The 27,509-nt window shown below is 38.3% G+C and overlaps 1 protein-coding gene across 4 annotated transcripts in view; it reads left to right on the top strand.

The window, feature by feature from the left end:
• LOC140378104 (potassium voltage-gated channel subfamily KQT member 5-like) overlaps nt 1-27,509 on the top strand; it is a 178,154-nt gene that overhangs the window by 102,362 nt on the left and 48,283 nt on the right. For all 4 annotated transcript variants that reach the window (XM_072463776.1, XM_072463775.1, XM_072463778.1 and 1 more), the window contains exons 2-3: nt 24,601-24,691; nt 25,915-26,041. In XM_072463776.1, the coding sequence (XP_072319877.1) occupies nt 24,601-24,691; nt 25,915-26,041 (218 nt within the window). The remainder of the gene's footprint in view (nt 1-24,600; nt 24,692-25,914; nt 26,042-27,509) is intronic.

Genomic DNA, 27,509 nt, shown 5'->3' with positions numbered 1-27,509 from the left:
AAAAATGCTTCGTCTTTTCGCCCATTCATGTTTGTCAGACTCCATTTGTTTGTAAAAGCTTTTATTAGACTCGATTCCTCTCTACAGCGGTGCAAAAACCCACCGGGCTGGGCTTCCTCTCGTTTTTTATGGGGCTTAATAATGTAAATCTCCTGATATTACTGTGCTGAATGTGCACTGCAAAACGTGGGTGTATGTTCCTTTCTTCTGTCATGGCAAAGTAATGAAAGAGCTTAGACATGCAATATCCCAGATAATGTATTGTTATCTATACAGTTGTTCATCATCGCAATAGTGTATGAAAATTTACGAAAACGCTTGTGGAATTGACCTGATTTTTCATTTCTGACCGCTCTGAGAAGCAAGTGTCTGATTTGCAGCTGCAGCACTTGTGATAATAACTGTAATTATTTCTAGTGTTGTCGTGCTTGAGATGTATCTGAAGTCTCTGGTATCATATTTCTGTTCCTTATCATTTACAGCGTTGTAGCACAAAGGGCTATAGTCATTCGGTAATTCAGATTACTGTAGATTAAATTGCCTCAATGGTTGTTGATAGAAATACATTCATATTTTACGCAATATAAATACATGGGATTCTTCATTTTTGTTTTAATAATGATATAATACTCTCAGATTACCTTCAGAATGCAGCACAGCAAAGCAAACACATCAAATGGGCTTGTAATTGTATACAGATAATTGTATAATTGTTACATAGATAATAAAGTGTTCTTGATTTGATTTACTTTTGCACATATACTTTGAGAATTATTAGAATTTAATTATTTCACAAATCTAAATAAATTAGCCTATTTAAAAGTTCTATTGGGTATAATTTAAGTATATGTCGGAATAAAACAATGTTATCACATCATAACCCAACAACAGGTTTAGTGGGGTTCAAGGCCCTTCATTGCCGCTTGCAGGTGTAATAACAGCAGATGTGACGTTAGGATTGGCCTGGCCTCTTCCAATGTTCCGTAATAGTTTGGTGGAATATTATCATTTTTTTTAAGCACTTTTAGCACTATATTTTTGCACGCAGAAGGTTCAACTCATTATCTAGTCCATGTGATTACAGATGGATTTATGTGTAAATGTATATGTGATATATGTATACCTATATATATATGATATGTTTATACAGCTCTGCTTCCTCCTTCGCTCAGGTAAAACCTCCTAAAAAGAACTAAGGCTTATAGTAGTTTATAGTGTTAATGTATTAAGTAGAATTTACTCAACCTGAATAAATCTACTACGACTCAGTACAAACAGAGATTTCTTTCATGCTTTATCAAGACTATTACTCATGTCGTTATTATAAAGTCTTACTCAAAGTTTCTATCTTACCCGTGATATTATTTTAAACAGCAATAAAATAATATGAACTGAACCCATGTGTCCAGATAATCATGAATAAAGCACACGTGTAAATCATTCATGACGTGAAACTATTTTGGTCACGCGGGCCAAAGATAGACACCGAGTCCACAATGGCGATGGATTGACGAGGGTTTGATTGAAACGAGCAGACTGCTTTACGCCTCGTGCCATTAAGAGCGCCGCGGATGGTTCTGCCGAGACTCATTATGGCCCCATCTCGTCGTACTTTGTGTATTCTTTATGGTGCCCTGTCACTTTGGAGATATGGAGTCTGTGAAAAGTCTTTAGAGTTGCCCTGATACTCATTTATCATATCAACAAGAGCTCATCTATCACGCCTTTATCACTTTTCCGATAATTATAGCCTCAGACCGGCCCCGTAGAAAAGAGAGGGAGTCAAATTGTCCTTATTAGGTGTTAAGAGACGTTAGATAAATGGAGCAGGCGCACAAGTTAGAACATATTCCGTCATAAATTGTGAGCAGAGCAAATTTTTATAGCCGGCCCTCAGAGGCGTTGTTTCATATTGGATGTTTGGATCATCGTAATGCGCTTTTGCTGTTTTTTCACATATTTCCAAAGCTAACATTGATCATAATATATTGTGTCTGTTTGCTTTGCTTTGTAGAGATATTTGGTCTTTATTTAGTCCGAGCCGCCACAAAGCAAACTGTGTCAGACACACAGGAGCGCTCCTGAGATGAGTGGAATTTAAACTCATCAGTGTGATTGTTTTGTGCTTGTTAAAGTCACTAAATGAAAGAAAAATAGGGACATTTAGGTCTGCAGGGCTCTCCTGCTTGTGTTTACTGTTTACTGTACTTGTGTCACATGTTTGAGGTCTTTCTCTGTGAGCAAAATTTCAGACAAAATCGCAGCTTGTCTTTGGTCACATGACAGTTCTATGTTAAGCCTTTATCCCTCACTATGAAACCTAAACCCGCATTTTTGAGCCACAACTCAGCCACAATCAGAAATCTTTCATTGCACATGGACACTTATCCCACCAAAGCCGTAGAAATTGTAGGGCTGCAAATATGTGTCGACCAATTGTGACTTGTCGATTAGAAAAAATGATTCATAGCGTTTTGCATCATCATAAACAGTATTTGGACTATGCAGACTCTAAAACTCTAAAACTCTAACACAGAACGACTTTTTATAACAAAGACTGACATTATTAAACAATGCAACTATTTCCATCATACGTAATACAATATTTCTGTAATATTCCCTATCGAGAAGCCTTAATTTGGTTTAAAATGTATTTAAAAGAAATAATGATCGAAAATAATTGCTAATAACTGTTCATTACATCAATATGAGACATTATGGACTATAAACACAATCAACTTAACATCTTATGAAACATTTAACGCATAAAACGCAATTACCATCCACCAAACTCATCTGATACAGTCAAGGTCTGTGCACTTGGATTAGTGGCGGTGCAAAGGAATCACACATAATAGACTGTATTTGCTCTTGAAACCTGTGAAATATGTAAATGCAGATATGTCTCCTCCTCGAGCTCGGAGTGAGTGCTTATTGCGTGTTGAGTTCTGGCCTTGCTCCAGGCTCGAGTCTCGTGGGACTCTCTCAGATATGAAGAGCCGTGGATTACATTCTCCGTAAACAGCCACAGAGCAGATAGATCTCTCTGGACTTTACTGCACGGTACAACCCAATACAGTAATACCGGCAAAAGTATGTGTACTGTAAGAAAAAAAAAGCATTTGCATGTATTTATTTTTGTCATGAAGTTGGTCATTTAGTGAGAGTGATGTCAAACTGTGAATAAAGCTGAGAATGAAAGAGCCGAACTGAATACATCTTATTATAAATACAGTTTATTCACTAAATCAAATAGTGAAAAGAGAGTTTGGTTCTTTATTTTGTCTAACCTTGTCATATTACAGAGGCTGGAAAACTGTTTTGCTTTGGATTCAACTAGATAGAAGCTACAGTACCAGTATTTTTGTTCGAGTTATACTTTTAATTAAAAAAATGGGTTTATATTATACTTTGAGGGCTTATTCATTCATAATCTCATTCCAAAATATAATATAAAAGCTATCACACAAACTCTCCATACAAACATAAAATGAAGAGAGGGAATGTGAGGTCCTCTTCTCCCCAGTTTGAAATAAACTTAAGTCATTCTCTGTACCCTTTTTTGTGTTATTTTGCTGATATTTCATTTTTCCAGCTAAAGGCTTATAACTCATAACTCATCCCTAATAATATGTCCCTATATGTTAATTAATTTAAGTTCATATCAGAGGAGAATGTAGAAAAAGCCATAGTGACCTGGACACTGTTATAGTCATTCTCAATCTGCGGATCTAGTCTGAGAACTCGGATCCCCAGATTGACAATGACTCTTTACCGTCTAAAAAAGTGTCCAGGTCTCTAAAAAAAATCACTTTTTCTACAGTGGAACACTATGAGGTGAACCCTGCACTTTCCCTGCGTCTTCTGTCACTGCTCATGGCTTTAAAACTCAACATCGATTTTTTCCTGACTATTTTGCTGCTCGTGCCACTGACAGTTTATCTGGGGCCACTAGGTTTTCCAACCCTTGCCATATTAAATAGCTGTTACATGACACGTGTGATAACTGAAATTGGTTGAGTCTTTCATGAAATAGCTTTTTACCACTTATTTTTCAGCCTCGTGTCTTGACAATAGTATTTAGTGGATGCTGACTTCTGTGCTTCATTCTCCTCTGACATTTCAGATTTAACTGCTCCTGTTCCTGTTGATTTCCCTTTTCTCCGATACTTCTGCTGCATTTTCAGTATTTCTCCATGAATCTGCAGCTCACACTGAGAGCAGAGGGTGTCATCTGTGGGGCGAGTGCAGGGTCTGGTCGGACGCCATCTGGACACTTATAAATGCATTCAAGAGGTGTCAGTTTTCCCAACACAGACAGTCAGTGTTTATCAATGATTCCTGTTAAATATCAGGGTCATGGTCTTTAGCTCTTTTGAACAGCTATTGTGACTAAATCATTTCTACTCATTTAGTTACAAATACATTTTATAATAAAAAATAATTTGTTTGTTGTATATGTTATAATAGCTGTGCCTTCCAGGGTCTAATTGCTAATTTAACCTGTGATGCTGAGATCTGAAAGAAAAATCTCCCCCTAAAAATCATAACGATTGAAGACACTTTCTTATACATGAAAACCATTATTACCATTATTATTAAACTCATTATTTTTGGCTTGCTAAAGATAAAAGTTTGGGGACTAACTTTATAATCCACTTTACATTATAACAATGTCTGTGCTACAATAAATAATGTAATTTGTGGTTTAAAAAAACACATAATATATCAAATTAGTATTATAGGTAAAATTCCTGATCACTCCTAAAATAAATATATTTTCAACTCTAGCACAATATCTGTTTGGGAAAAAGTCTTGACAACGGAAATATTTGTTTTGATCCCTCATTCGTCCAAGAATTTTATCATCTGGTTTTCACTTTCATCCAAGAGTCATTCTCAATCTGCAGCTCATATTTAGAGCCAATACACAGCAGATATGAAAGCACTTCACATTCTGGTTTACTTTTCTGGAGTAAAATATTCAATTCAAATTCCCTATTTTTGCTTCTAATATCGTCACAATTAATGTATGATTATATTGTGACTTGAATAATACTTTTTTTTTTAATGGATGAACCTGAACATCAAAATTGAAAGTACATAAAGTAGGTTATAAAAGGGAGATTTTATAACATTGACATGGATTAACTCCTGTTGAGTAACTTTATATATATTTGAATGTCAGACTAAGCTAGAGAATCATTTGAGAATAAACTGCAGTTGTCTCCTATTCTTCATGTCTGGGTTCCTTACTCGACCTCACCTGGATCCATTAATACTTGTTTGAGCCGAGTGAGAGCTGAAAGTAGGGCAGGCCCACGTATTGACCGGGCAGTGGCTGGAGACTTTCAAACTGGGTCAATATCCAAGCTCAAAAATCATACATTAGCTCAACTTAGCGTAGATGTTGCTACAATAACAACGAATCAATAGTATGACAATGACGGCTTGCTGCGGCATCACCTCTCGTAACCAGGATGAGGATTCTCAGTGTGGCACATTTTCAGGTTTAAAAAGATGTAATAAATCATCGTGACATGCGGCGTATCCTTTAAAACACTCCACGAAGATGACTCGTGGCCGTGTGTCTCTGTGGGTGGTGGAGGCCTTGTTGAAGAGCCTTTACGTCAAAGCCCACTCCACAAATCCTCTCTTTTATGTCACGCACTGCAGATGAGAGGAAGTGAAGGAGCTTCTGTTGGTCACATTTAAGAGCGTTTCCTGCAATGTCTAAAACTGCATTAGTTTGATTTCGTAGGTGAAATTAAAGGTTCATTATGTGTAACAGCGTGTGATTCAAGGTGTTTTTTCTGTCTTTTTTCCTCTGTTTTTTGTCAGTGGAGCTACTGTTTAGCTCACTTTGACTTTACATGCCGAAATGGAAACTGAAAGTACCCGTAGTTTATTCCTTTGTTGCTCTGACTTTGCAGAACAAGGACACTTGAACTCGCTTCTGTTCACGCATAACAATTGGTTTCCTCAACACACGGACTCAGAAACATAGTATTCCAGGAGAGAAAAGTAATCGGTGCAACTGCGTTTGATCCAAAAATCACTATCGGAACAGCTCAAACAAGAACAAGTGTTATTCCATGACATTCACATTAAAAGAACATGTGAAACATCAGGGCCTTAGGGCATTAGGGTAAAGCCTGAAGATAAGAGCTGAGGGCATTAGGGTAAAGCCTGAAGATAAGAGCTGAGGGCATTAGGGTAAAGCCTGAAGATAAGACCTGAGGGCATTAGGGTAAAGCCTGAAGATAAGACCTGAGGGCATTAGGGTAAAGCCTGAAAATAAGAGCTGAGGGCATTAGGGTAAAGCCTGAAGATAAGAGCCGAGGGCATTAGGGTAAAGCCTGAAGATAAGAGCTGAGGGCATTAGGGTAAAACCTGAAGATAAGAGCTGAGGGCATTAGGGTAAAACCTGAAGATAAGAGCTGAGGGCATTAGGGTAAAGCCTGAAGATAAGAGCTGAGGGCATTAGGGTAAAGCCTGAAGATAAGAGCCGAGGGCATTAGGGTAAAGCCTGAAGATAAGAGCCGAGGGCATTAGGGTAAAGCCTGAAGATAAGAGCTGAGGGCATTAGGGTAAAACCTGAAGATAAGAGCTGAGGGCATTAGGGTAAAACCTGAAGATAAGAGCTGAAGGCATTAGGGTAAAGCCTGAAGATAAGAGCTGAGGGCATTAGGGTAAAGCCTGAAGATAAGAGCTGAGGGCATTAGGGTAAAACCTGAAGATAAGAGCTGAGGGCATTAGGGTAAAACCTGAAGATAAGAGCTGAAGGCATTAGGGTAAAGCCTGAAGATAAGAGCCGAGGGCATTAGGGTAAAGCCTGAAGATAAGAGCTGAGGGCATTAGGGTAAAGCCTGAAGATAAGAGCTGAGGGCATTAGGGTAAAACCTGAAGATAAGAGCTGAGGGCATTAGGGTAAAACCTGAAGATAAGAGCTGAAGGCATTAGGGTAAAGCCTGAAGATGAGAGCTGAGGGCATTAGGGTAAAGCCTGAAGATAAGAGCTGAGGGCATTAGGGTAAAACCTGAAGATAAGAGCTGAGGGCATTAGGGTAAAACCTGAAGATAAGAGCTGAGGGCATTAGGGTAAAGCCTGAAGGTAAGAGCTGAGGGCATTAGGGTAAAGCCTGAAGATAAGAGCTGAGGGCATTAGGGTAAAGCCTGAAGATAAGAGCTTAGGGCATTAGGGTAAAGCCTGAAGATAAGAGCTGAGGGCCTTAGGGTAAAGCCTGAAGATAAGAGCTGAGGGCCTTAGGGTAAAGCCTGAAGATAAGAGCCGAGGGCATTAGGGTAAAGCCTGAAGATAAGAGCTTAGGGCATTAGGGTAAAGCCTGAAGATAAGAGCTGAGGGCCTTAGGGTAAAGCCTGAAGATAAGAGCTGAGGGCCTTAGGGTAAAGCCTGAAGATAAGAGCCGAGGGCATTAGGTTAAAGCCTGAAGATAAGAGATGAGGGCATTAGGGTAAAGCCTGAAGATAAGAGCTGAGGGCATTAGGGTAAAGCCTGAAGATAAGAGCTGAGGGCATTAGGGTAAAGCCTGAAGGTAAGAGCTGAGGGCATTAGGGTAAAGCCTGAAGATAAGACCTGAGGGCATTAGGGTAAAGCCTGAAGATAAGATCTGAGGGCATTAGGGTAAAGCCTGAAGATAAGAGCTGAGGGCATTAGGGTAAAGCCTGAAGATAAGAGCTGAGGGCATTAGGGTAAAGCCTGAAGATAAGACCTGAGGGCATTAGGGTAAAGCCTGAAGATAAGAGCTGAGGGCATTAGGGTAAAGCCTGAAGATAAGAGCTGAGGGCATTAGGGTAAAGCCTGAAGATAAGACCTGAGGGCATTAGGGCAAAGCCTGAAGGTAAGAGCTGAGGGCATTAGGGTAAAACCTGAAGGTAAGAGCTGAGGGCATTAGGGTAAAACCTGAAGGTAAGAGCTGAGGGCATTAGGGTAAAGCCTGAAGATAAGAGCTGAGGGCATTAGGGTAAAGCCTGCAGATAAGACCTGAGGGTATTAGGGTAAAGCCTGAAGATAAGACCTGAGGGCATTAGGGTAAAGCCTGAAGATAAGAGCTGAGGGCATTAGGGTAAAGCCTGAAGATAAGAGCTGAGGGCATTAGGGTAAAGCCTGAAGATAAGAGCTGAGGGCATTAGGGTAAAGCCTGAAGATAAGAGCTGAGGGCATTAGGGTAAAGCCTGAAGATAAGAGCTGAGGGCATTAGGGTAAAGCCTGAAGATAAGAGCTGAGGGCATTAGGGTAAAGCCTGAAGATAAGAGCTGAGGGCATTAGGGTAAAGCCTGAAGATAAGAGCTGAGGGCATTAGGGTAAAGCCTGAAGATAAGAGCTGAGGGAATTATGGTAAAACCTGAAGATAAGAGCTGAGGGCATTAGGGTAAAGCCTGAAGGTAAGAGCTGAGGGCATTAGGGTAAAGCCTGAAGATAAGAGCTGAGGGCATTAGGGTAAAGCCTGAAGATAAGAGCTGAGGGCATTAGGGTAAAGCCTGAAGATAAGATCTGAGGGCATTAGGGTAAAGCCTGAAGATAAGACCTGAGGGCATTAGGGTAAAGCCTGAAGATAAGAGCTGAGAGCATTAGGGTAAAGCCTGAAGATAAGAGCTGAGAGCATTAGGGTAAAGCCTGAAGATAAGAGCTGAGGGCATTAGGGTAAAGCCTGAAGATAAGAGCTGAGGGCATTAGGGTAAAGCCTGAAGATAAGAGCTGAGGGCATTAGGGTAAAGCCTGAAGGTAAGAGCTGAGGGCATTAGGGTAAAGCCTGAAGATAAGAGCTGAGGGCATTAGGGTAAAGCCTGAAGATAAGAGCTGAGGGCATTAGGGTAAAGCCTGAAGATAAGAGCTGAGGGCATTAGGGTAAAGCCTGAAGATAAGATCTGAGGGCATTAGGGTAAAGCCTGAAGATAAGACCTGAGGGCATTAGGGTAAAGCCTAAAGATAAGACCTGAGGGCATTAGGGTAAAGCCTGAAGATCTCTATACATTCTCCTAATATGAGCCTTTTGCCTTAATACAGAAAGAATACGCCTCTCCCGACAATAGAAGCATATGTTCCAATTAAATACCACTCAACAAAATTAATTTTCCAACACTTTTCCTGTACAAAGCAAACACAGCCGCTAAGACAAATGACTTCTCTACCTCCGGGCGTCCTCTCGCTGTCTCTATGAAGTTAAAATGGTTCGTCTTTCTTTAACGTTTCATTACATGCGCTCCTGCCGCTCTGCTGATGGTGTTTTAATTTGCTCTGCCTCTTTATATCCCTCCGCACAAAAGACCAAAGGCAGTGAACGCAACATGGATCTGGCACAGTTGTGGTTTTCTCCAAACTATCTCCTGCTGCATTATAAAGAGCTTTTAATATGCGTCTATAGTCTGGCTTTTCATTATGCAGCGCTCGGATGTGCACAAATGAAAAAGGCCTGAGCTCGGTGGGTGTTCCTCTGCCTCCATCTGCCTCTGTGCATTGATGTTTTGTATTACACCATTTCACACTACACTGCATTATGTTCATGTGCCAGTTGTATGTGTGCCAGTTTTTCCTCTACTGTGTTTTAAGAGAGGAGTGCTGGACCAAAACGGCGTTAAAACATAAGAAAAACCAGTCATATGTAAAAACCCAGAGAAATACTATTCTTTAATACAAGAATCCAATACAATTCAGAGCATGTAAATGTTGTTTGTTGCTTGCAGATTCGTGCATAATAAAGCTTGTCATTGAAAGCAAAATGTGCAACATCTGTGGCTTGTTCCCAGAAGAAATTAATTGGATTTTGAGCTAAATTCAGGTTCAGTTTGAGCACACTCGGAGCGTTCTGTCCTTGAGGATTGGTGGAGTGTAAATGACCACAGTGACCACGGCTCTGGACCGGGCTCAGATCTGGTTCACACATCGGGTCGCTGCTGGTGTGAGTGTGGTGCATGGACGTATTGAATTATCGTTCCATCGTGCGGTGTTAGAAAGAAAGAAACAATATGGACCAATCAGCTGTGAGCACAGTGTGATGTGATAAATTCAATATTCACACTACATGGTTTTAAATGGATGTGTCTCAGCTGCTGCTACTTTCTTCTTCTTTTCTCTGCTGCTGTAATCACCTTGACCTTAAGAGTCAGAACACGTCTGAATAAAACTAAATTCTCTATTGGTTTCAAATTGAAACCGAAGATGCTTTGAGTTTCGACGACACGTATCCGATCTGAATAAAACAGCAAAGGACATTTGCAAAATGTTTTGTCGAAATTGTCAGCTGTCAAAAGTATGTATTGAGGGGATTTGAACCAATAACCTTTCAGTCTCGATCACAATCATCCTGTAAAACTGCTGTAAAGATTCAAATATATTGTGCCTGTACCTGGAAATACTTTTTATGCACTTACATTTCTTACCCTCTCATTCAACTTTGGTTTGTATGTGGATCTATATTTTAATATTGAGTCATACTTTAAGACATTTTCAACTAAAAAAGAAAATAATTTATTTACTGAGCTGAGCTGAATTATTTTTGGGCTGCGTCTGAACGTGGAGCTGTCCGTCAGCTTTACTCAATCATAATCTTTTGGGCACAGATGGAGAAAAGGTGGGATGAAATAATAAATGGTGCATTGACTGGGTTTAAAAAGGTTTCAGATTTAGGGAAATACTCTTTGACAAAGACACAAGAGCTGCACACTCTGTTCCTTTTAACTAGAACTGGACTTTGTTCATGTCAATATAATTGTGAAGTGTTCTTTTTAAGAAAAGTCAGGCATATAAAAGGAGATGATTATTATTATGTAGAAAGTGAATGTATAAAACTGCACTGAATAAATGACATTGCCATTGCTTTACTTCACAATATTTTACAGTATTTCCCGTACAGTATTTTGTCATTGTTTTTTTACTTTAAATGTACACCATAGGGATCCTGGAGACGTTATATTTTTGTCTGAAATGTCTCTCAGTTGTCTTACTATAGCTTCATTCACACTTATTTCATTAATTCTGTTCTTCTCTGGGCCTCACCAAAAACACAACGTTTTAAATGTGCGTTTTGAGTGTGCTGTTTTAAGACCATAAATCCTCACCACTCTGAGCATTTCTGCCATCAAATCATGTTCATTATGACTTCCTTACATCAGCATGTTGGAGCAAGCTTGATTTTGTTTATTTCCCCCATGGTAATTTCCTCTGCTGCCAGTAGAAGGAGTTGTAACATTAATCCTGATGAGGAAACGCCTGACTGGGAGAAAGTAATGTATGATTTACAATGTGTACATTATTTTAAGTTCTAAAAGATGAGATGCCAAAGCAAAGTCACCAAAGAACTTGTTTTAATGTCAAAAACAAGAAAAATATACCACAATATAGGAAGAATATTACATCGCTTAAAGCAGGAAAGTTACATTGATAAGATGTTTTTTATATTACCCATTAGTTTGAAATAAGAAGCAGAACAAACTTTAGCTGCCAGTTATAGAAAAGCAGTGCATGCAAACTGTAAAGCAGCATTCACAACCAAAATTAAAGACTTACATTAAAAAGCTCATCGCAGAAAAGCCCATTGTACCCAATTACAATCAAAACACAGACAGAGGTGCATGCTGCTGACCCACAAGGAAAACAAAGCGCTCTGACGCAAAACGGATTCAGGCTGTCCGCAAAATCTCCCCCGAAACCAGGCTACAACATCCAGACTGAGCTGGTCAAACCCAACGTAAACAGCACATGCCAAAGTGGACAACACGCACCACACTCCAGCTCCGGCCCACAGACGTCTGCTTTTGATTAAGGCAAATATGTCGGATGTGTTAACGAGACGGTGGTCGCTCTGCTGCAGAGGAATGACTTTACTTCTGATTGAGTAAGACCACACAGTACATTGCAACAGTATCGATATCGCAATCATATATTTTGTCCAGTTACACAGTGTCACATTCGTCTGCTGTAGAGTTTGACGAGTAAATCAAGCCATGCACATTTTAGTCTCAATGTAACTGACATTAATGTGGAAAAAGTATGTTAAAGTATTGAAATAATATCAATAATAATATTGCAGTTGTTTCCCACATCAGGCAGCCCTAATATTGAGCCATCGAAAAGTAGATTTCTCAATCGTAGGCGGGGAATTTAAGGCTGTTTTGTTTGTTTAGGAGGATTTGGAATTGGTTTTAGGTTTGTAAATACCTCTGGGGCAACAGTGACTCAGCTCTGGTGGTCTTATAACTATAAGGTTTGTGGTTCCATCCCTGCTTGAATCAGTACATCCTGTTGTGGTGTCTTTGGGCAAGACACTTGTGTTGGAGAGGACATTGCGACCAGAGGTGGGACGTATCTAATTACAAATACACACCACTGTAATGTACTCCATTACAATGCACATCTTTTTGGGGTAATCGTAGTTTTTTAAACATAATGTACTTGTAATTGAGTAACATTCTAGACATAACTGTACACCATGTATTTTAAAATCATAGTAGTTCCTGAGTACAGTACATGTCCTTATTGTCCTAATGCAAGGCTTGGTCTGCTCCTTCCTCTTCACCAAACACAGTGAACAGAACTGCAGCACCAGAGCTCAGAGAACATGCAGACACTCATTTTAAAACGTCATATTTCAGCTCTAAATTATTCAGATTTTGTATCAAATACTGATAGAAAATTCTACTCAAATTGCACCATAGGAACTAGTACTTTGAGCAGTTCATGTGTACTTTTGATTCAATCTTGTAATAGATTGCACAGGGCGGATTTTTACTAGATCAATCATTTGAGTCCACCTCAGCCTTAGTCATGCATCAGTATGAGAAAAACAAAGACATGCTTACCATTTTTGGCATTAGTGTTGTCACAAAATATTGAGATATAGTGTTGTATTAATTATTCAAACCAAATTTCTATAGGAGGAAAATTACTCTGTGCTTAATACTAATTTAGATCATGATAAAAAATTTATACTAAAATAACAATAACAATAGAATAGGATTTTTCTGAACAAAGGTGCATTATTATCATGTTGTCTTCAAGTGCTGACATACATAGATCAAGACCATTCTAAAACTACTCAGCTTACATTTTATCGTATTTATTTGTTTTGTTTGCAGTATCGATACTTCAAAGGAATATCTAGTCTCAATAGTTGATTCTGAGTACCATATTTTTTGACCAGCCTACTTCTCATAATGCCCAGACCAAACTCATTCAGATGTACTCGACTAAAGCCTTGTACAAGCAACAAATCATAAAAGATGCATCCTGTACATCAGCTAATACCTGCCTCTTCCAAAAGCGCACTGGCAGCACCGCAAATGAAAGCGCCACCTCGCAGCATATGCAGACGTCACCAAAGATCTTCACATCCTTCCAGCCCGAGCACATTATCCTCCTTCTCCGGATCATTTATGCGGCTCTAATCCGTCACGCACACTGCCTGTTTCGGCTTACTCTGTCCCTGCCTGAGTGTAATGGGGAGAGAAGACACTTTGGCCCCCTCCGGCGCCTGGCGTAACGCTGACAGCAGATTGAAGGCTTACAGACAGGAAGCCCAGGTGCATTCGGGAAATATGTCAGCGGCATTCTTTTGCATTTTTGGAGATTTACAGTCAGAGAAATGCACGTTTTTTTTCTTTGGCGTTGCAGGGCATTGAACATAGAGCTGTTTAAAGTACGTGTAAAAGGACAGACGCTTCAGATGCTTCAGATGCTTCAGGAGTGATTGAGCCTGGACAGAGGAAACTGACTTTAAAGAAACAGGAAGTAACGTTCTGGAGGTGGACATTTGCATAATTCCAGTGGAAATAGAACGTTAAAAGCACACGTCTGAACAGTCTCCATGCAGATGTATAATTTTTATGCCATACTGTTATTATGTTATATATTATAGCTAAAGGAGCAACATTTCCATGGAAACAAGCAGGAGGCTCCTCCAGGCCACATGAGTGTCAAACCAGCTCGCTCACTGTAAACTTTTTTAAAAATACATTTTTATTGCAATAACACCATCCAAAACGGAAAAAAAAGCTTTTGTTTTAAGTCTATTCTTTGACTATAAAGTGACTGTACTTTTAAGTAAATGTTTGTATGCGCCAATTAAACCATATCATAAAGTAGTGACGATTAAGCGACTAATTCAACTAGTCGACCTTTTATTTGGTTGTTGTTTATTTAAAAAGTGTCAATGTACAATAGATATAATTGTTTGACTAGTCAATTTATAAAAATAATAAAAAGAGTCGCTGACTAGTCGAGTGATAATGCAATGGTTAATTGCAGCCCTCTCATTAGGCCGTGTGTTTTTGAAGGTTAAGCACCTTCAATAATAATTGGAATCTGAGTTCTTGTTTTTAAAGAACTAGAAGAAGTAACTCATTGTGATATAATTTACAGTATATATTTTGACTTGATTTATGAATTCAAGTGCAAAAGTAAAAGTTAAAAAAAAATGGTTCAAGTGGTTATTTTTTAGCATGTTTATGGAGACATCCTTTCTAAAGGTTTTGAGTTCAAGTCTTAGAGCAAACAAAAATATACATATCAAAAGTCTAAAATCATTGATAAATAGATTGACTAAAACATTAGGAGAATTATTTGTCAGGATCAGCACATGATGAAAGATGTTCAGATGAAGGACTGTTGTGTGTTTGAAGTGATGTTTATGGCAAGCAAGAAAGTAATAACAAGAAATTGGTTAAAAAGTGACCCTTTGAGATCGAAAAAAAATGTGGGAGGAAATGACCTATTACTTGAGAGTGAAAGGTGCTGGATGTGAGAAACAATGAAGAAAACGGACTGTTTATAAAACACAATCTGACGTATAATCTGCTACAGCTTTTGCACCACCGATTGTTGTTTACATGTTTTTTTATTCTAAAAGTAGAATTTTAAACACTTACTTCAATACTTAGTAAAGTATAGGCCTGCAATGGCAAACTGAGATGAGGGTCTGAAAATGTAACTGTAGCTGATTATGTGCGATAGTTGGATAAATGTAAGGGAACACAATGCGTTTAAATGATCTGGCTCAGTTTGTGTGGAGTTCTTCTGTCCCTGTATCTGCAGTGTAACATCTGAAAACATGTATTTCTTACATGACTGGTCACTCTAGGTCATTGGGTCTGAATCTGCTTAAAAACAAACACACTGTTTACACTGGCAGTTTGTCAAGCTTTGCAATGACACAATCATGATTCATTTGTTCAGCAATTAAGACGTTCTCACTGCGACTGTAAAATACCGAAAACTGTGAGGATTAACCCATGTCATTTGATGTTGAAAACAAATAAAGCTGTTTGATTATGGCAAACAGCATAATCACAATAACTTCTAGACCATCAAACCTGTAAAGAAAGTATATACCTATTATAGTGGCTCAGTTATGCTTTATATATTAAATTGAATCACAATTCACTGCTCTTTGAAGAATGACAGTCAGGATTTTATAACACAGTGCAAGTTTTTATTGGTTTCGAGTTCCACGTCGTGTCTTTGTTCTCTCGTAAAAGTGACTAAAGGCAACACAAAGACGCACACTTCCTGGTCTGGTTCGTTTCGCGGCGTTAAAAGGAAAAGAGAGTCGATTTTCAAGATGTCTGCCGTGTCTCAAGTGAGCTCTTACATTCACTCCCACAACATTCACCTTTTTATGTGGACTTAAGTGATGTTAATAAAGTATTTTGTAATGCTTTAGGGACCTTTGGTGGATGGGATGATTTTTGTTTTCTCTAATAAAAATATCATGTTGCTCATGTTTGGCATTGTAGTTTTGTGCAATGAATATAACATTTTTGCAAATTGAGGTTTTTTTATTGACTGGCTGCCAATCCTCCTTCAGTAGAAGCATTTTGTTTTTTGGAATAGAATTTAGACTTAATAGGAAACTTTATTGTCTTGAGTATATTTAGGATTAAAACCCGTATATGTATAAATTGTGTATATTTCCCGTATCTTGATGTATAGGGGCCATGTTTGTCTGCCCTTTAGAACTAGTGGTGCTTAAACTTTTCACTCCAAGTACCATCTAAGAAAATATGTGGCCCCCCGTGTACCACCAGAACTAAACCAGGTCTAAAACAGAAATATTCTAGGACTAAACATGGTCTAAAATGAATGTGGATTAATTTTACTTAAATTAAATGATGTATTTATGTCATTTAGTATATTTACTGTACAATAAATGTCCATTTACACTAGCTTGTAGTGTAGTTTCATGTCGCTTCAGGTTTCATCCATCCTGTAACAAAGATATAACTTGTTGATGATTTGACAATGCAATATTACTCACATATAACTTCATGGCTGTCTAATAATCATCATTGGTCTGTGGGAATCTGCTGTTCCGCGTTTGTGACACGGCTCTGTGGACAGTAACATCGCCAGCACATATTGAATGGAATCTCTAATTACTCCCGACCGTCTGCGTGTCCTGTGGGGGTTTACCGCTGAAGTATGTGTTAATGAAGGATCTGAGACGTGGCCACTCCGATCAAAAGCCTCAAACAGAATTAGCTTTCAGGACCCTGGACAGCATCTCTCCTCGTGTTATGAATGAATGTTTCTTTTGACGCAGCGCAAGTCCATCAAGATCAGCATCATTACGACTGCATTAGTGGCCCGGGATCTAATTAACTCATGAACCAGAGCTAGTAATGTTTACACAAATGCATGCTTTTATCGGTTAATGTGGGCCGGCTTCCCATAAATCTACATCTATCGACGTTTGTGTGCAATATGGGGCTGTGAAAATGAACCATGTCGGTGCCCTATACATGTTTGCTGTGCGTGGATGTGAGGTATTAGTGAGATAAAAACATCATTTTTCAAACGAATCAGTGAAATTATTGAAATGGGAGCGAGGCAGTGGGCTGAAGGACGCATGGCTCTTCAATAAAACGTGTGCTGTGTGTAATAGTTAGGCGGAAGCTGTTGGAAATGTAAAGAGAAGCTACGCAGTAAAGTTAAGGTTCAGGTTCATGTTAAGGTACAGTTTATTAACCCCGTATGGAATTTTTTCCTCTGCATTTGATCCTAATAACACCTATTATTTGTTAAATTATTGGACGTTGGTGATATTGGGGGGGAATGGCGTATTTCAATATATTCCTTATTAGAGATGTGCTAAAATGATTGGTATTGCACAAAATGTGAATAAATCATAGAATGAACCATAATAGGGAAAAAATATAATTGTTGGAAAGATTACTCTAGACAGTTCTCTTAAATTTGGTAATTTAATCTTTTCCACAATTCTACAATTTATGTATTTGTTTTTCTAAAATTGAGTCCAGAACCTTTTTCTACACTCCTGGACGAATGAGGGATTACACCGACATCTTCTCATCTAACAGTTCATTCGGTAATTCTTAATTATAGACAATCCACTCGATATTCTAATTTTGGAGATCTCCAAATCAGCAATAAAGACTTTAGACATTCTTCCATAAATATCCTCCTCTACATATTGCAATGTTACAGTTTCACCATGTTTTGTGGACCTTTATAATTGTTAGATCTTGAGTCTAAAGACATTGTTTTGTTACAATGGAATGGTAAAAAAATAACATGTAACATAACCATTTTACCAAAAGTAAATTCAACTTTATTTTTCAACTGGCCCTTATCAGTTTTTGCTAAATAAATCTTTAAATATTTACAAAATCATGAGTTAGCGCTATCTTATAAAATACGCATCTACTTACCGTTTTCTGCATTTCACTTTTGCATCAGTCATATATTACATATCATACAGTTCATGGCAGTTTATTAGTGGCTTTTTATAATACCTATTGTTGTATTTCCCAAAGTACAATGGATTTTAAAATAGCTCTTTAAATATTTAACATGTTCTGTTTCATTTTTGTCTTTGCCACATTAGTTTACCCTTTTCGCAATGTCAGAACCTGGACAGACGTGAACAATTAGACAGAGTTATTAAGAGTTAGTTTCCATAACCTGACAACTCAAATAATGATCATGTTTTGGGCGTGCATGTAAACGTAGCCAATGACAAGCAGGTTAATTAGCGGACTCCGTTGAGTGCTTAATGGCCGCTCCTGTCACAGACTCTTTCTCTTTCCGCTTTAAAGTAAGTATATTCCAGACTTACTCTATGGATGTAGGAAAATGATTGTCACTGTATAATTTTGGGCCTAACAACCTTAGTGCGAGAGGCGTAGGTGTGCGACTCTGACAAGGAGCTCGCGTTCCTCTCGACAGCTGCACAATGCCTGTCACTAGATGTTTCCCTCCAGTCAAACCAGCGTTATTCAAATCTTTAGAAATGCCAACAGAGCAAACCTAAAACTTCTGCCACCTTTTTGTGTACTGCACTTCTCACAGTCAGGGAAAACTACATGTATCAGAGGTGTTTTTTTGCTTTTAGTTTATAGTAGGTTATGGATGAAACTGACAAAGCTTCATTCTGAAAATGTAACTGCACTGTGTTATTGAGGGTTATAGATGATATGTTATTGTGATTCAGATGATATTGTACTAGCCATGTGAAATGTGATTGAACTTCTCCTATTTTGGCATTGTCCAAAACAGAATGAAGAAATAAAGAATCGAAAACTAAAAAAGATCTACTTTTTTCATAAACATTGGAATTGTGCTCTTTACTGGTGATGTTTGTCCATTACATGTACCAGCCTGTTATTTGTTATCCATTTAGTTGTTTGTTTTGTTTAAGTTTTGTTTTTCTGTTTTTGTTTTTTTTAACATATATTTTGTTATAAAAAGTTGAATTTTGAGGTGGCGTAATTGTCACAATGGTTGCAATTGTTTAGAACAGAATGTCCTCTACAAAGAACAAAACACACTTTTTATAGAAATCTTTTGTTGTAGCTGTAGTTTAAACCTCTACAAACATGTTCTGAAATGCAAACACATTATTTTATTAGTTCATCGGTTTATTTTCAATCTTGTTTCAAATGTTGATGTTCCTGGAGTTGTTTGCAATGTGCAATCTGAACTGAATTATTTTTGGGGTTTTTAAATAAGTCACAAATCTTGTCACAAAAGCTATACTTGTCAAAACTATTTATAAGGCATTGATACATTGTTTGTTTTACCAGATCCTACTAGTCTTTTTACCAGCATTTGTAGATATGGCTTGAAATTTCCCCATGTGGGACAATAAAGGAATATCTTATCTTATCTTATCTTAATACCGTATTACTATTAATAAGTAAAAAGACATTAAATGTTAAAAACATACACAAAAAGTTTGCAAGAGCATTAATAAGCTGCTTTTTACAGGTTTCACTACTAATGTTCCTAAAACACAGTTGAGATAATCATATTTTAGATTTCACTAAAAATGCAAAAAAAAATCCTCTAGTTTAGCAATTTAAAATTTGCACTTAAAATCATGAAATCACACTTGAAAGTTGCATATCTGTGGAACATTAAGCCAAACCTCCTTTAATGGCACAGAAGTATTATTTGACAAATTAACATATATAAAAATTGGTTGTTGTTGTTGTTGTTGTTGTGATTTTTTTAACAAGTAATGTTTAAATGGTTAGATAAATGTGTTTCGTCAAAACTAGTAAATCATAAAAACCTGCCATACACACGTAAAACAATTTTCAATTACCAGGTGATAAACGCTTGTAAAAATCTAATGTTTATAATGCCTTATATATATTTTTTAAATGCTGTTTTATCGTTTCCCAACATTAATGTTTTTTAACCTGCTCCTCCAACCGGCACAGAATTCTAATCTTATTGAATCATGAATTTCTGTATCAATGGTGAAAAATAGAGATTTTTATCACTCTGAAACCCATGGTTATCCAGAAAAGACAGTGATAAATTGGTTCATTCAAACTTGTAATATTCAAATCTTTAGTAACAAGATTCGAAAGAGAGAGAAAGCAGCAGCAGCTGAACACCAGGCTTCAGAAACGATGACATAATGCCTGACATGGAAAACGGTGACCCCAGATTGTGCCCTCCCGATGTCAGCAGGGGTCATGCCGGGGTCGTCCCACCAAAGCCTCAATGCTGTAGTGTTCTGTAACACGGGCAAACAGACATGGACCCAAACCTGGACCCAAACCAACTATTTTCACACACACACACACACACACACACTGAGCTCAATTGTTCCGCAGCGTTACTTCCTTTAGGCCAGGTCAAAGGTCGGGTCTGTCTGGTACCAAGAGGCTAGTAAAGGCTCCACTGTGTCTTTTTTGTACCTTATTTTTTTTTGTTTTCATGTAGAGAGTTGTGTTTGGTTTAGTTTATTTTTCATGGAAAATGTACAAACACATTAATCTTATAAAAAGATCAGATGCTTTGCCCCAGATTTCGCCCTTAGGCTAGTTTCCATCTGCAGTTCAGCTTCGCATACACAACCAACCTATGTAGTATATAAAAAAATAAAAATAAAAAAAAATTAAAGTAACAACACCAACAACAACACTGACAACACTAACAACTGTTGACTGTGACGTCATACATGTGATTCTGTGAGGACAGCATTGTACACACCTTCAATAATGACAAACCCTGGTTCACACCAAAACGGAGGCAGTTAAGGCGAGGTCACAGTACAATACGCGTCTGAAGCAGCAGTTCTCTGACAACAACCCCTCTTCTGTGTGGAGAGCGCGCCAGCTTCTCGCCCATTACAAGCCCAGAGGCCCCCGCGCTGCTGACGACTGCAAACTGGCTGGCAGATCCTTTTATTTGAGATTCAAACCCCCCACCGCGGACACCAGTGCCAAGCAGGAACAGGTCTGATCACAGCCGACCCTGCTCTCCCTGGATACAAACTATTTGAGCCACTCCCCTCATGAGGCTACGCTCCACCCGGACCAGAACCTCCCGCCACATGAACAGTTTCTTCCCCTCAGCCGTTGGACTCATGAACATTTAACACCTGCCACTTTAAACCAATAACAATTCTTTGCACTGTTCACTTTTTGCACTATTTCTGACCATCCGTACATTTTGTGTAATACTGTTTCCTAGTTTGTGAATTGTGTTCACTGACAATGGTAATTGCCATTTTTCTGATTCTGATTCTGATTCTATCCTCATCTTCATCATCGTCATCATCAAGAACAACAACATTAACAAGAAACAAGAAGAAAGCAAAACAGTTTGATTTAGTTTAGTCTTTATTTGTCAGGGACCATTTACAAAGAGAAAATATTATCTGCACTAGATTTAGCTTCTGCTACTTTCCATCTGCCGTCCTTGGGCAGGTGAAATCTCAAGTTTAATGACATTGTCCCTTATTTTCACTCATCCATTTGTATGTCTTTTATGAACCACCTTTATATCTAAAACCTCCTCTGGATTCCTTATTTTTCATATTTTTACTCCTTGTGCTGCACTGTGTCCGTCTCAATACAGTCACAGCCGCAGTGCATCATGGGCCGCCAAATGTTAATCATAATAGCATTTTAGGAAACACAAGTTGTAAACAAAGCACTTGTGAAAATTAAAAAGGCACTCAATGATTCTCATGAGGCATAAATACTACACAGTACACACTATCGATGCTGGGTTGATATCATTGTTCAGAAACATTGTGGTGGACACTCGATTTGCATTTTAAATGTCATTCATTTATACAGTTTTAAGTACTAGGTCTTGTTGGCCTTGTTCTAACACATTGCATCTGCCAGCTTAATGGTGTAATTAGAGTTAAATTACCTGTCAAAGATGCAAATAGCAGAAGAATACTTAGTCAAACAAAGCACTTTATGAAAATAGATGTGTGCAAACAGTAACTGCCTTTATAAGCAAGTCAATGACCTTTAATATCATAGACGCAAAGTACAAAGTATTCATGGGTTTTGTCTCCTCGTTATATGTAATGTTTTGAAGAATTTTTCACATTCATAAGACTACTTTGTTTTGAATTGTGAACAGGCGCTATGGCAACAGCCTTAATTAGTCATCATTCTGAATCCCATGGATAGGAGCATATTAATGATCAAAATAGTTCAAACACACAGAAGTAAAGTAAGTAGTAAACAGGTTGGTTCATGTGACGATTATCTTTGAATTGTCACATGTTCTGACCTTAATTATGGCAGAAACATCAATATCTTCTGCATAAAGAACTTGAGATGACTTTTTTCTTCACAATAGCATCATTCAGTTACAAGATTAATAATTGCTGTAAATTGAAAAGTCTTCATGTCACAAGATTAGTATGGCCTAACAAATAATGACATGGATCAATACTTGAAGATATTATGTTCAGATGTTCGGTTATAAACTCTGGAACACATCAAGCTCAAGTTCTTTTTTTCCCCCACAAAACCAAAAAATTGCCTCAAAATGCTTGTTGAGTCAAAATAGTTTCAAAATCATCAGGACCTACAGTATGTTATGCAAAAAGTATCTAATCAAGTCCTCAAATTGTCGCCTATAGACCAGAAGCTGAAATGCAAAGTCTTTATGTTTACTGCTGATGTCATGTTAGACAGAGATTCATGGACAGGAGGGCTCACTATGCGACCCAGATTCAAAAATATCAGACACAATTGATAAAACGACGAAAGGTTATCATTAGTCCGTGAATTTTGTTCACTGACAATGGAAATAAACCTCTTTTCGGATTCTGTTTAAACCGCTGCTCGTCTTTGGTCGTGCGACGGTTCAAAGTTCAATCTTTGTCTCTGTTTCACTATGAGACCAAGAAAAACCCGTGTTTTGGAGCCACGACTCAAGATATTCCCCCAAAAAAGACCCTGCAACGCACACAGAGACACAAAATGCTGCACGGCTTAAATGCAGAACACACATTTCCTTATGGGAACAATTAAGTCTACCTCAAGCTCATCAAATATTAAAGCTCGCAATAATATAAAGCATGAATCGGAGAGCGCTGTCAGCCGGCAGTGTTTCCTTGCACATACAGTTTGCCGGCCGGTGCTTCTCCAGGGGATTTAAGAGCGATCGGAGATGATGAAACACAGATGTCTTTTCACCGTATAGCACCAGACGCCGTCAGAACTCCAGCCCACTGTGTGTTGTAGACTTAAATGTGTTTTGGGAAGATTTATATGATGGAAAAACAGTTGCGGAAAAGACAAAACTCACATTTTTCCTGGCTCTAGACATCACTTGTCAGAATATGGAAATGCTTTAATGTGGCTTGTTTTCCAATATCTGCTGCCTGACTGCCTGTTTCGCTCATGTTGCACAAATAATTATGATTACGTTGATATCTGAGGAAATGGAATAATGGTCTGAAGTTATGGTTCACAGAGAAGAGGAAATAAGTTGTGTTATTCGGCTGCCAGCTTGTTTGTTCTGAGTTCTTTCCTCCACTGGATTCAAGAGCTTGTGACAAGGGGAAATCAACAATTACACATCATTATGTTGGTCGGAATAGCAGTTCATGTCTGATGTTGTGGAATATAATCTCTTATAAGTCAATATGACGGACCACTGATCTCATTCTGTTTACGTTCATTTGTTTAAGTGGATTTACTTGTTATATACGGTCATTTAGTTTTGGGGTCGCCACTGTGTTTTATTTGTACTGTTATTGTTCAGTGATTGTTCACGGTTTTGTTTTTTCACTTTTTTGTTATTTGTAAAAGCCTATGTTTGGACAGAGTGCGTGTTCTCTTATGACATGAACTCATGAAACATAGGTATGTCTTTATCAGAGAAAAATAAGTAATCTGTCTGGAGTTATGCCTTGATGTATTTTCTTTCAGTTTTTTCCTTTTGCAAAGCAAGATGAATTCTTACTATTTTTCTTAGTTCACAAACTCTTGACAATTGATCTCGTTAGGCTTGTTGTGTTGCTTATGTTACAAAAACATGCATAAAGGTGTATCATCATCATCATCATCATCATCATTTGTGGACAGGAAAGATGTTTGTGTCTTGTTGTTGTTTTTTTAACACAATTTAGATGTTTCTGCTTCTTCTGCTGTGGTGATGCTTCGACTTCATGTAACTCTATAAGTTTTGCTATAAAAGCTGCAGGATTGCAATCAAAACAAAATCACAAGGTTAATTTTGATTTGAATGGCATCAACGGGAAGGCGCTCCACGACCCCCGCACGCTGAAGTGCACAAAACAACTTCAGACAGAGTTTTATAATTGCTGAGGGCCTTCGGTCTAAAATGCCAGCGTCTCTGCAAGGCATGTTCTTACAGGAGAAAACCATCACATAGATCAGGCATGTCCAAACTAAGGCCCGGGGGCCAAATGCGGCCCTCGGACCAATTTTTGTCTGCCCTCTGGCTTTCTGTTAAGTTGGTCCAGACAACAAAAAGTAGTAGTTTTTACTGTAAAAATGGAGAGATTGAAGCATTTCGATGTTATACCAACATAATATTAATGTTCCAAGTCTTATTAAAGGTGTGGAGGCAAAAAATCAACATTTTCAGGTTGTTTGTGGCCCTCTGCTCCGTATAAGTTTCAAAATGTGGCCCTCGGTGAAAAAACATTGGACACCCCTGACATAGATGCTCAATGTTTCATAAAACAATGTCATTTATAAAAGGAACAATGTGGGGATGCACTGCCAATCTGTTTCCAAATGCACTTCACATCCTTTTTCAAGAGTCTAGCTTTACTTTGCTTCATTGAGACACTTTTTCTTACCTGTTTTTTTCCTGTTGTTGTAGGTTTATCCTGGTCTTCAGCTGCCTGGTCCTATCCGTGTTCTCCACCATCCCGGCTCACCAGGACACTTCCTCCTACTCTCTGCTCATTCTGGTGAGAAACTGGACAACAGCGCGGTCAAAACCACTTCCTACAAACCCTGCCCATGTTTCCAAATCAAGCATTTTAGACATTTTTCAGACCAACATAGTTACATTATTATAGCTCATTGTAAGTCATTAACAAAATGTCCAATCTGGGTATTTAAGAGGCCAAAATGTAGCACTAAATACACAATAGAAATGAATGTGAGTGTGAATCTGTCATGGCCCAGTGACTGTCCAGAGTGCACGCTCAGGATAAGTGCTGGAACATGAAAGAAGCCAACCATATGTGCAAAAGGTCCTGGGAAAGTTACAATATTCTCAGTTTGAAATGTGCAGTATTGACTGTGTAAGATGTAAGTGCATTTCTTTCATAAAACACCTGCATCAAACCGTCAACCTCTGGGCAGTTCAGGATTAGCACATAATCCATAAATTAAGTTATCACTCTGCCTGTTATTTCTGACTAAAACATTTTCAACATCAGACATTTTATACATTGTCTTTTTGTGTTTTTCCCTGACAAATACGGTGCAACAGTTGTGCTTAACTTTACTTTTTTCTACATTTAATTCAGATATTTGAATTCTTCTTTGCAGGATGACACTAAACATCTGTCCGCAGTAACTAGACTTGAATTTAGACAAACTTTATTGATCCCTGTGTGGTTTACTCTGGCAATAAATGCAGTGTCCCTGAAGTAAAATGAAATAATAATAGATAAACGAAATCAAAACAATCCCCTTTTACGTTCCTTAAATTCAGAAAGAACTGTTTTAATCTGTGCTGACATTTTCCAAGAGTCCAGTACTTTGTTATTTTTCTCCATAAACGTTCTATTCTGGGACTGATAGGAAACAAAGATAAAGCTCTGGTGAAAGTCCGGTGACATCACATCACAGCCATAAATAGCAACATAATGACTCATTTCTGGAATAGGTCAAGTTTGCCTTACAATTGAATCCACTGCTCGTAATATTAAGTATTAACCATTGTGTCCCACCTCAGCCGCAAACTGGATACTTCTTATATCGATCAATAAAGGAATAAAAATGGCTTGAGGATTGTTTTGTTTGCTACATGTGCTAAACTAATTCAAACACTAATGAAACCTGAGTCCGTGTCATAAATGGAATAACATTGACCATTTTCTCTGCAGTCATTACAATAATGAAAACACTTCAATACTCGGCTTATGTATTCCATTTAACCGTGTGTTTGTGTCTTTCACAGGAGTTTGTGATGATTGTGGTCTTTGGTCTGGAGTACATAATCCGTATTTGGTCGGCCGGCTGCTGCTGTCGTTACAGAGGATGGCAGGGTCGACTGCGCTTCGCCAGGAAGCCTTTCTGCGTCATAGGTGAGTTTATATTCTCTGTTCTGAGAAGGCCAAAGAGTTTGAAAAGAAACATCATTAATTCACACTTTTTAAAATGCTCAACATGTACACAATTCTGATTAGCATGGGACTGAAGCAGGATTAAACAAGACTAAACCAGGATTCAACTAGAACTGAACCAGGATTTAACAAGAACTAAACCAGGATTTAACAAGAACTAAACCAGGATTTAACAAGAACTGAACCAGGATTTAACAAGAACTGAACCAGGATTTAACAAGAACTAAACCAGGATTTAACAAGAACTGAACCAGGACTAAACCAGGATTTAACCAGGACTAAATCAGGATTTAACCAGGACTAAAGCAGGATGAAACAAGACTAGACCAAGATTTAACCAGAACTAAAGCAGGATTTAACTAGAACTAAACCGGATTTAACAAGAACTAAACCAGGATTTAACTAGAACTAAACCAGGATTTAACTAGAACTAAACCAGGATTTAACTAGGACTAAACCAAATACTAGTGGACCAAATACTAGAGGACCAAATACTAGAGGACCAAATACTACTGGACCAAATACTAGAGGACCAAATACTACTGGACCAAATACTAGAGGACCAAATACTACTGGACCAAATACTAGAGGACCAAATACTACTGGACCAAATACTAGAGGACCAAATACTACTGGACCAAATACTAGAGGACCAAATACTACTGGACCAAATACTAGAAGACCAAATACTAGAGGACCAAATACTACTGGACCAAATACTAGAGGACCAAATACTACTGGACCAAATACTAGAGGACCAAATACTAGAGGACCAAATACTACTGGACCAAATACTAGTGGACCAAATACTAGAGGACCAAATACTACTGGACCAAATACTAGAGGACCAAATACTAGAGGACCAAATACTAGAGGACCAAATACTAGAGGACCAAATACTACTGGACCAAATACTAGTGGACCAAATACTAGAGGACCAAATACTACTGGACCAAATACTAGAGGACCAAATACTAGTGGACCAAATACTACTGGACCAAATACTAGAGGACCAAATACTACTGGACCAAATACTAGAGGACCAAATACTAGTGGACCAAATACTACTGGACCAAATACTAGAGGACCAAATACTAGCGGACCAAATACTAGAGGACCAAATACTAGAGGACCAAATACTAGTGGACCAAATACTAGTGGACCAAATACTAGTGGACCAAATACTAGTGGACCAAATACTAGTGGACCAAATACTAGAGGACCAAATACTAGAGGACCAAATACTAGTGGACCAAATACTAGTGGACCAAATACTAGTGGACCAAATACAAGAGGACCAAATACTACTGGACCAAATACTAGTGGACCAAATACTAGAGGACCAAATACTAGTGGACCAAATACTAGTGGACCAAATACTAGAGGACCAAATACTAGAGGACCAAATACTAGTGGACCAAATACTAGT

This window comes from Eucyclogobius newberryi, unplaced genomic scaffold (assembly GCF_026437365.1).
Source record: "Eucyclogobius newberryi isolate DKJ021-1_F unplaced genomic scaffold, fEucNew1.0.hap1 SCAF_4, whole genome shotgun sequence".
NCBI classification, from domain to species: Eukaryota; Metazoa; Chordata; class Actinopteri; order Gobiiformes; family Gobiidae; genus Eucyclogobius; species Eucyclogobius newberryi.
The sequence above is the reverse complement of the archived record's forward strand: the minus strand, read 5'-3'. Positions and strand labels throughout refer to the sequence as shown.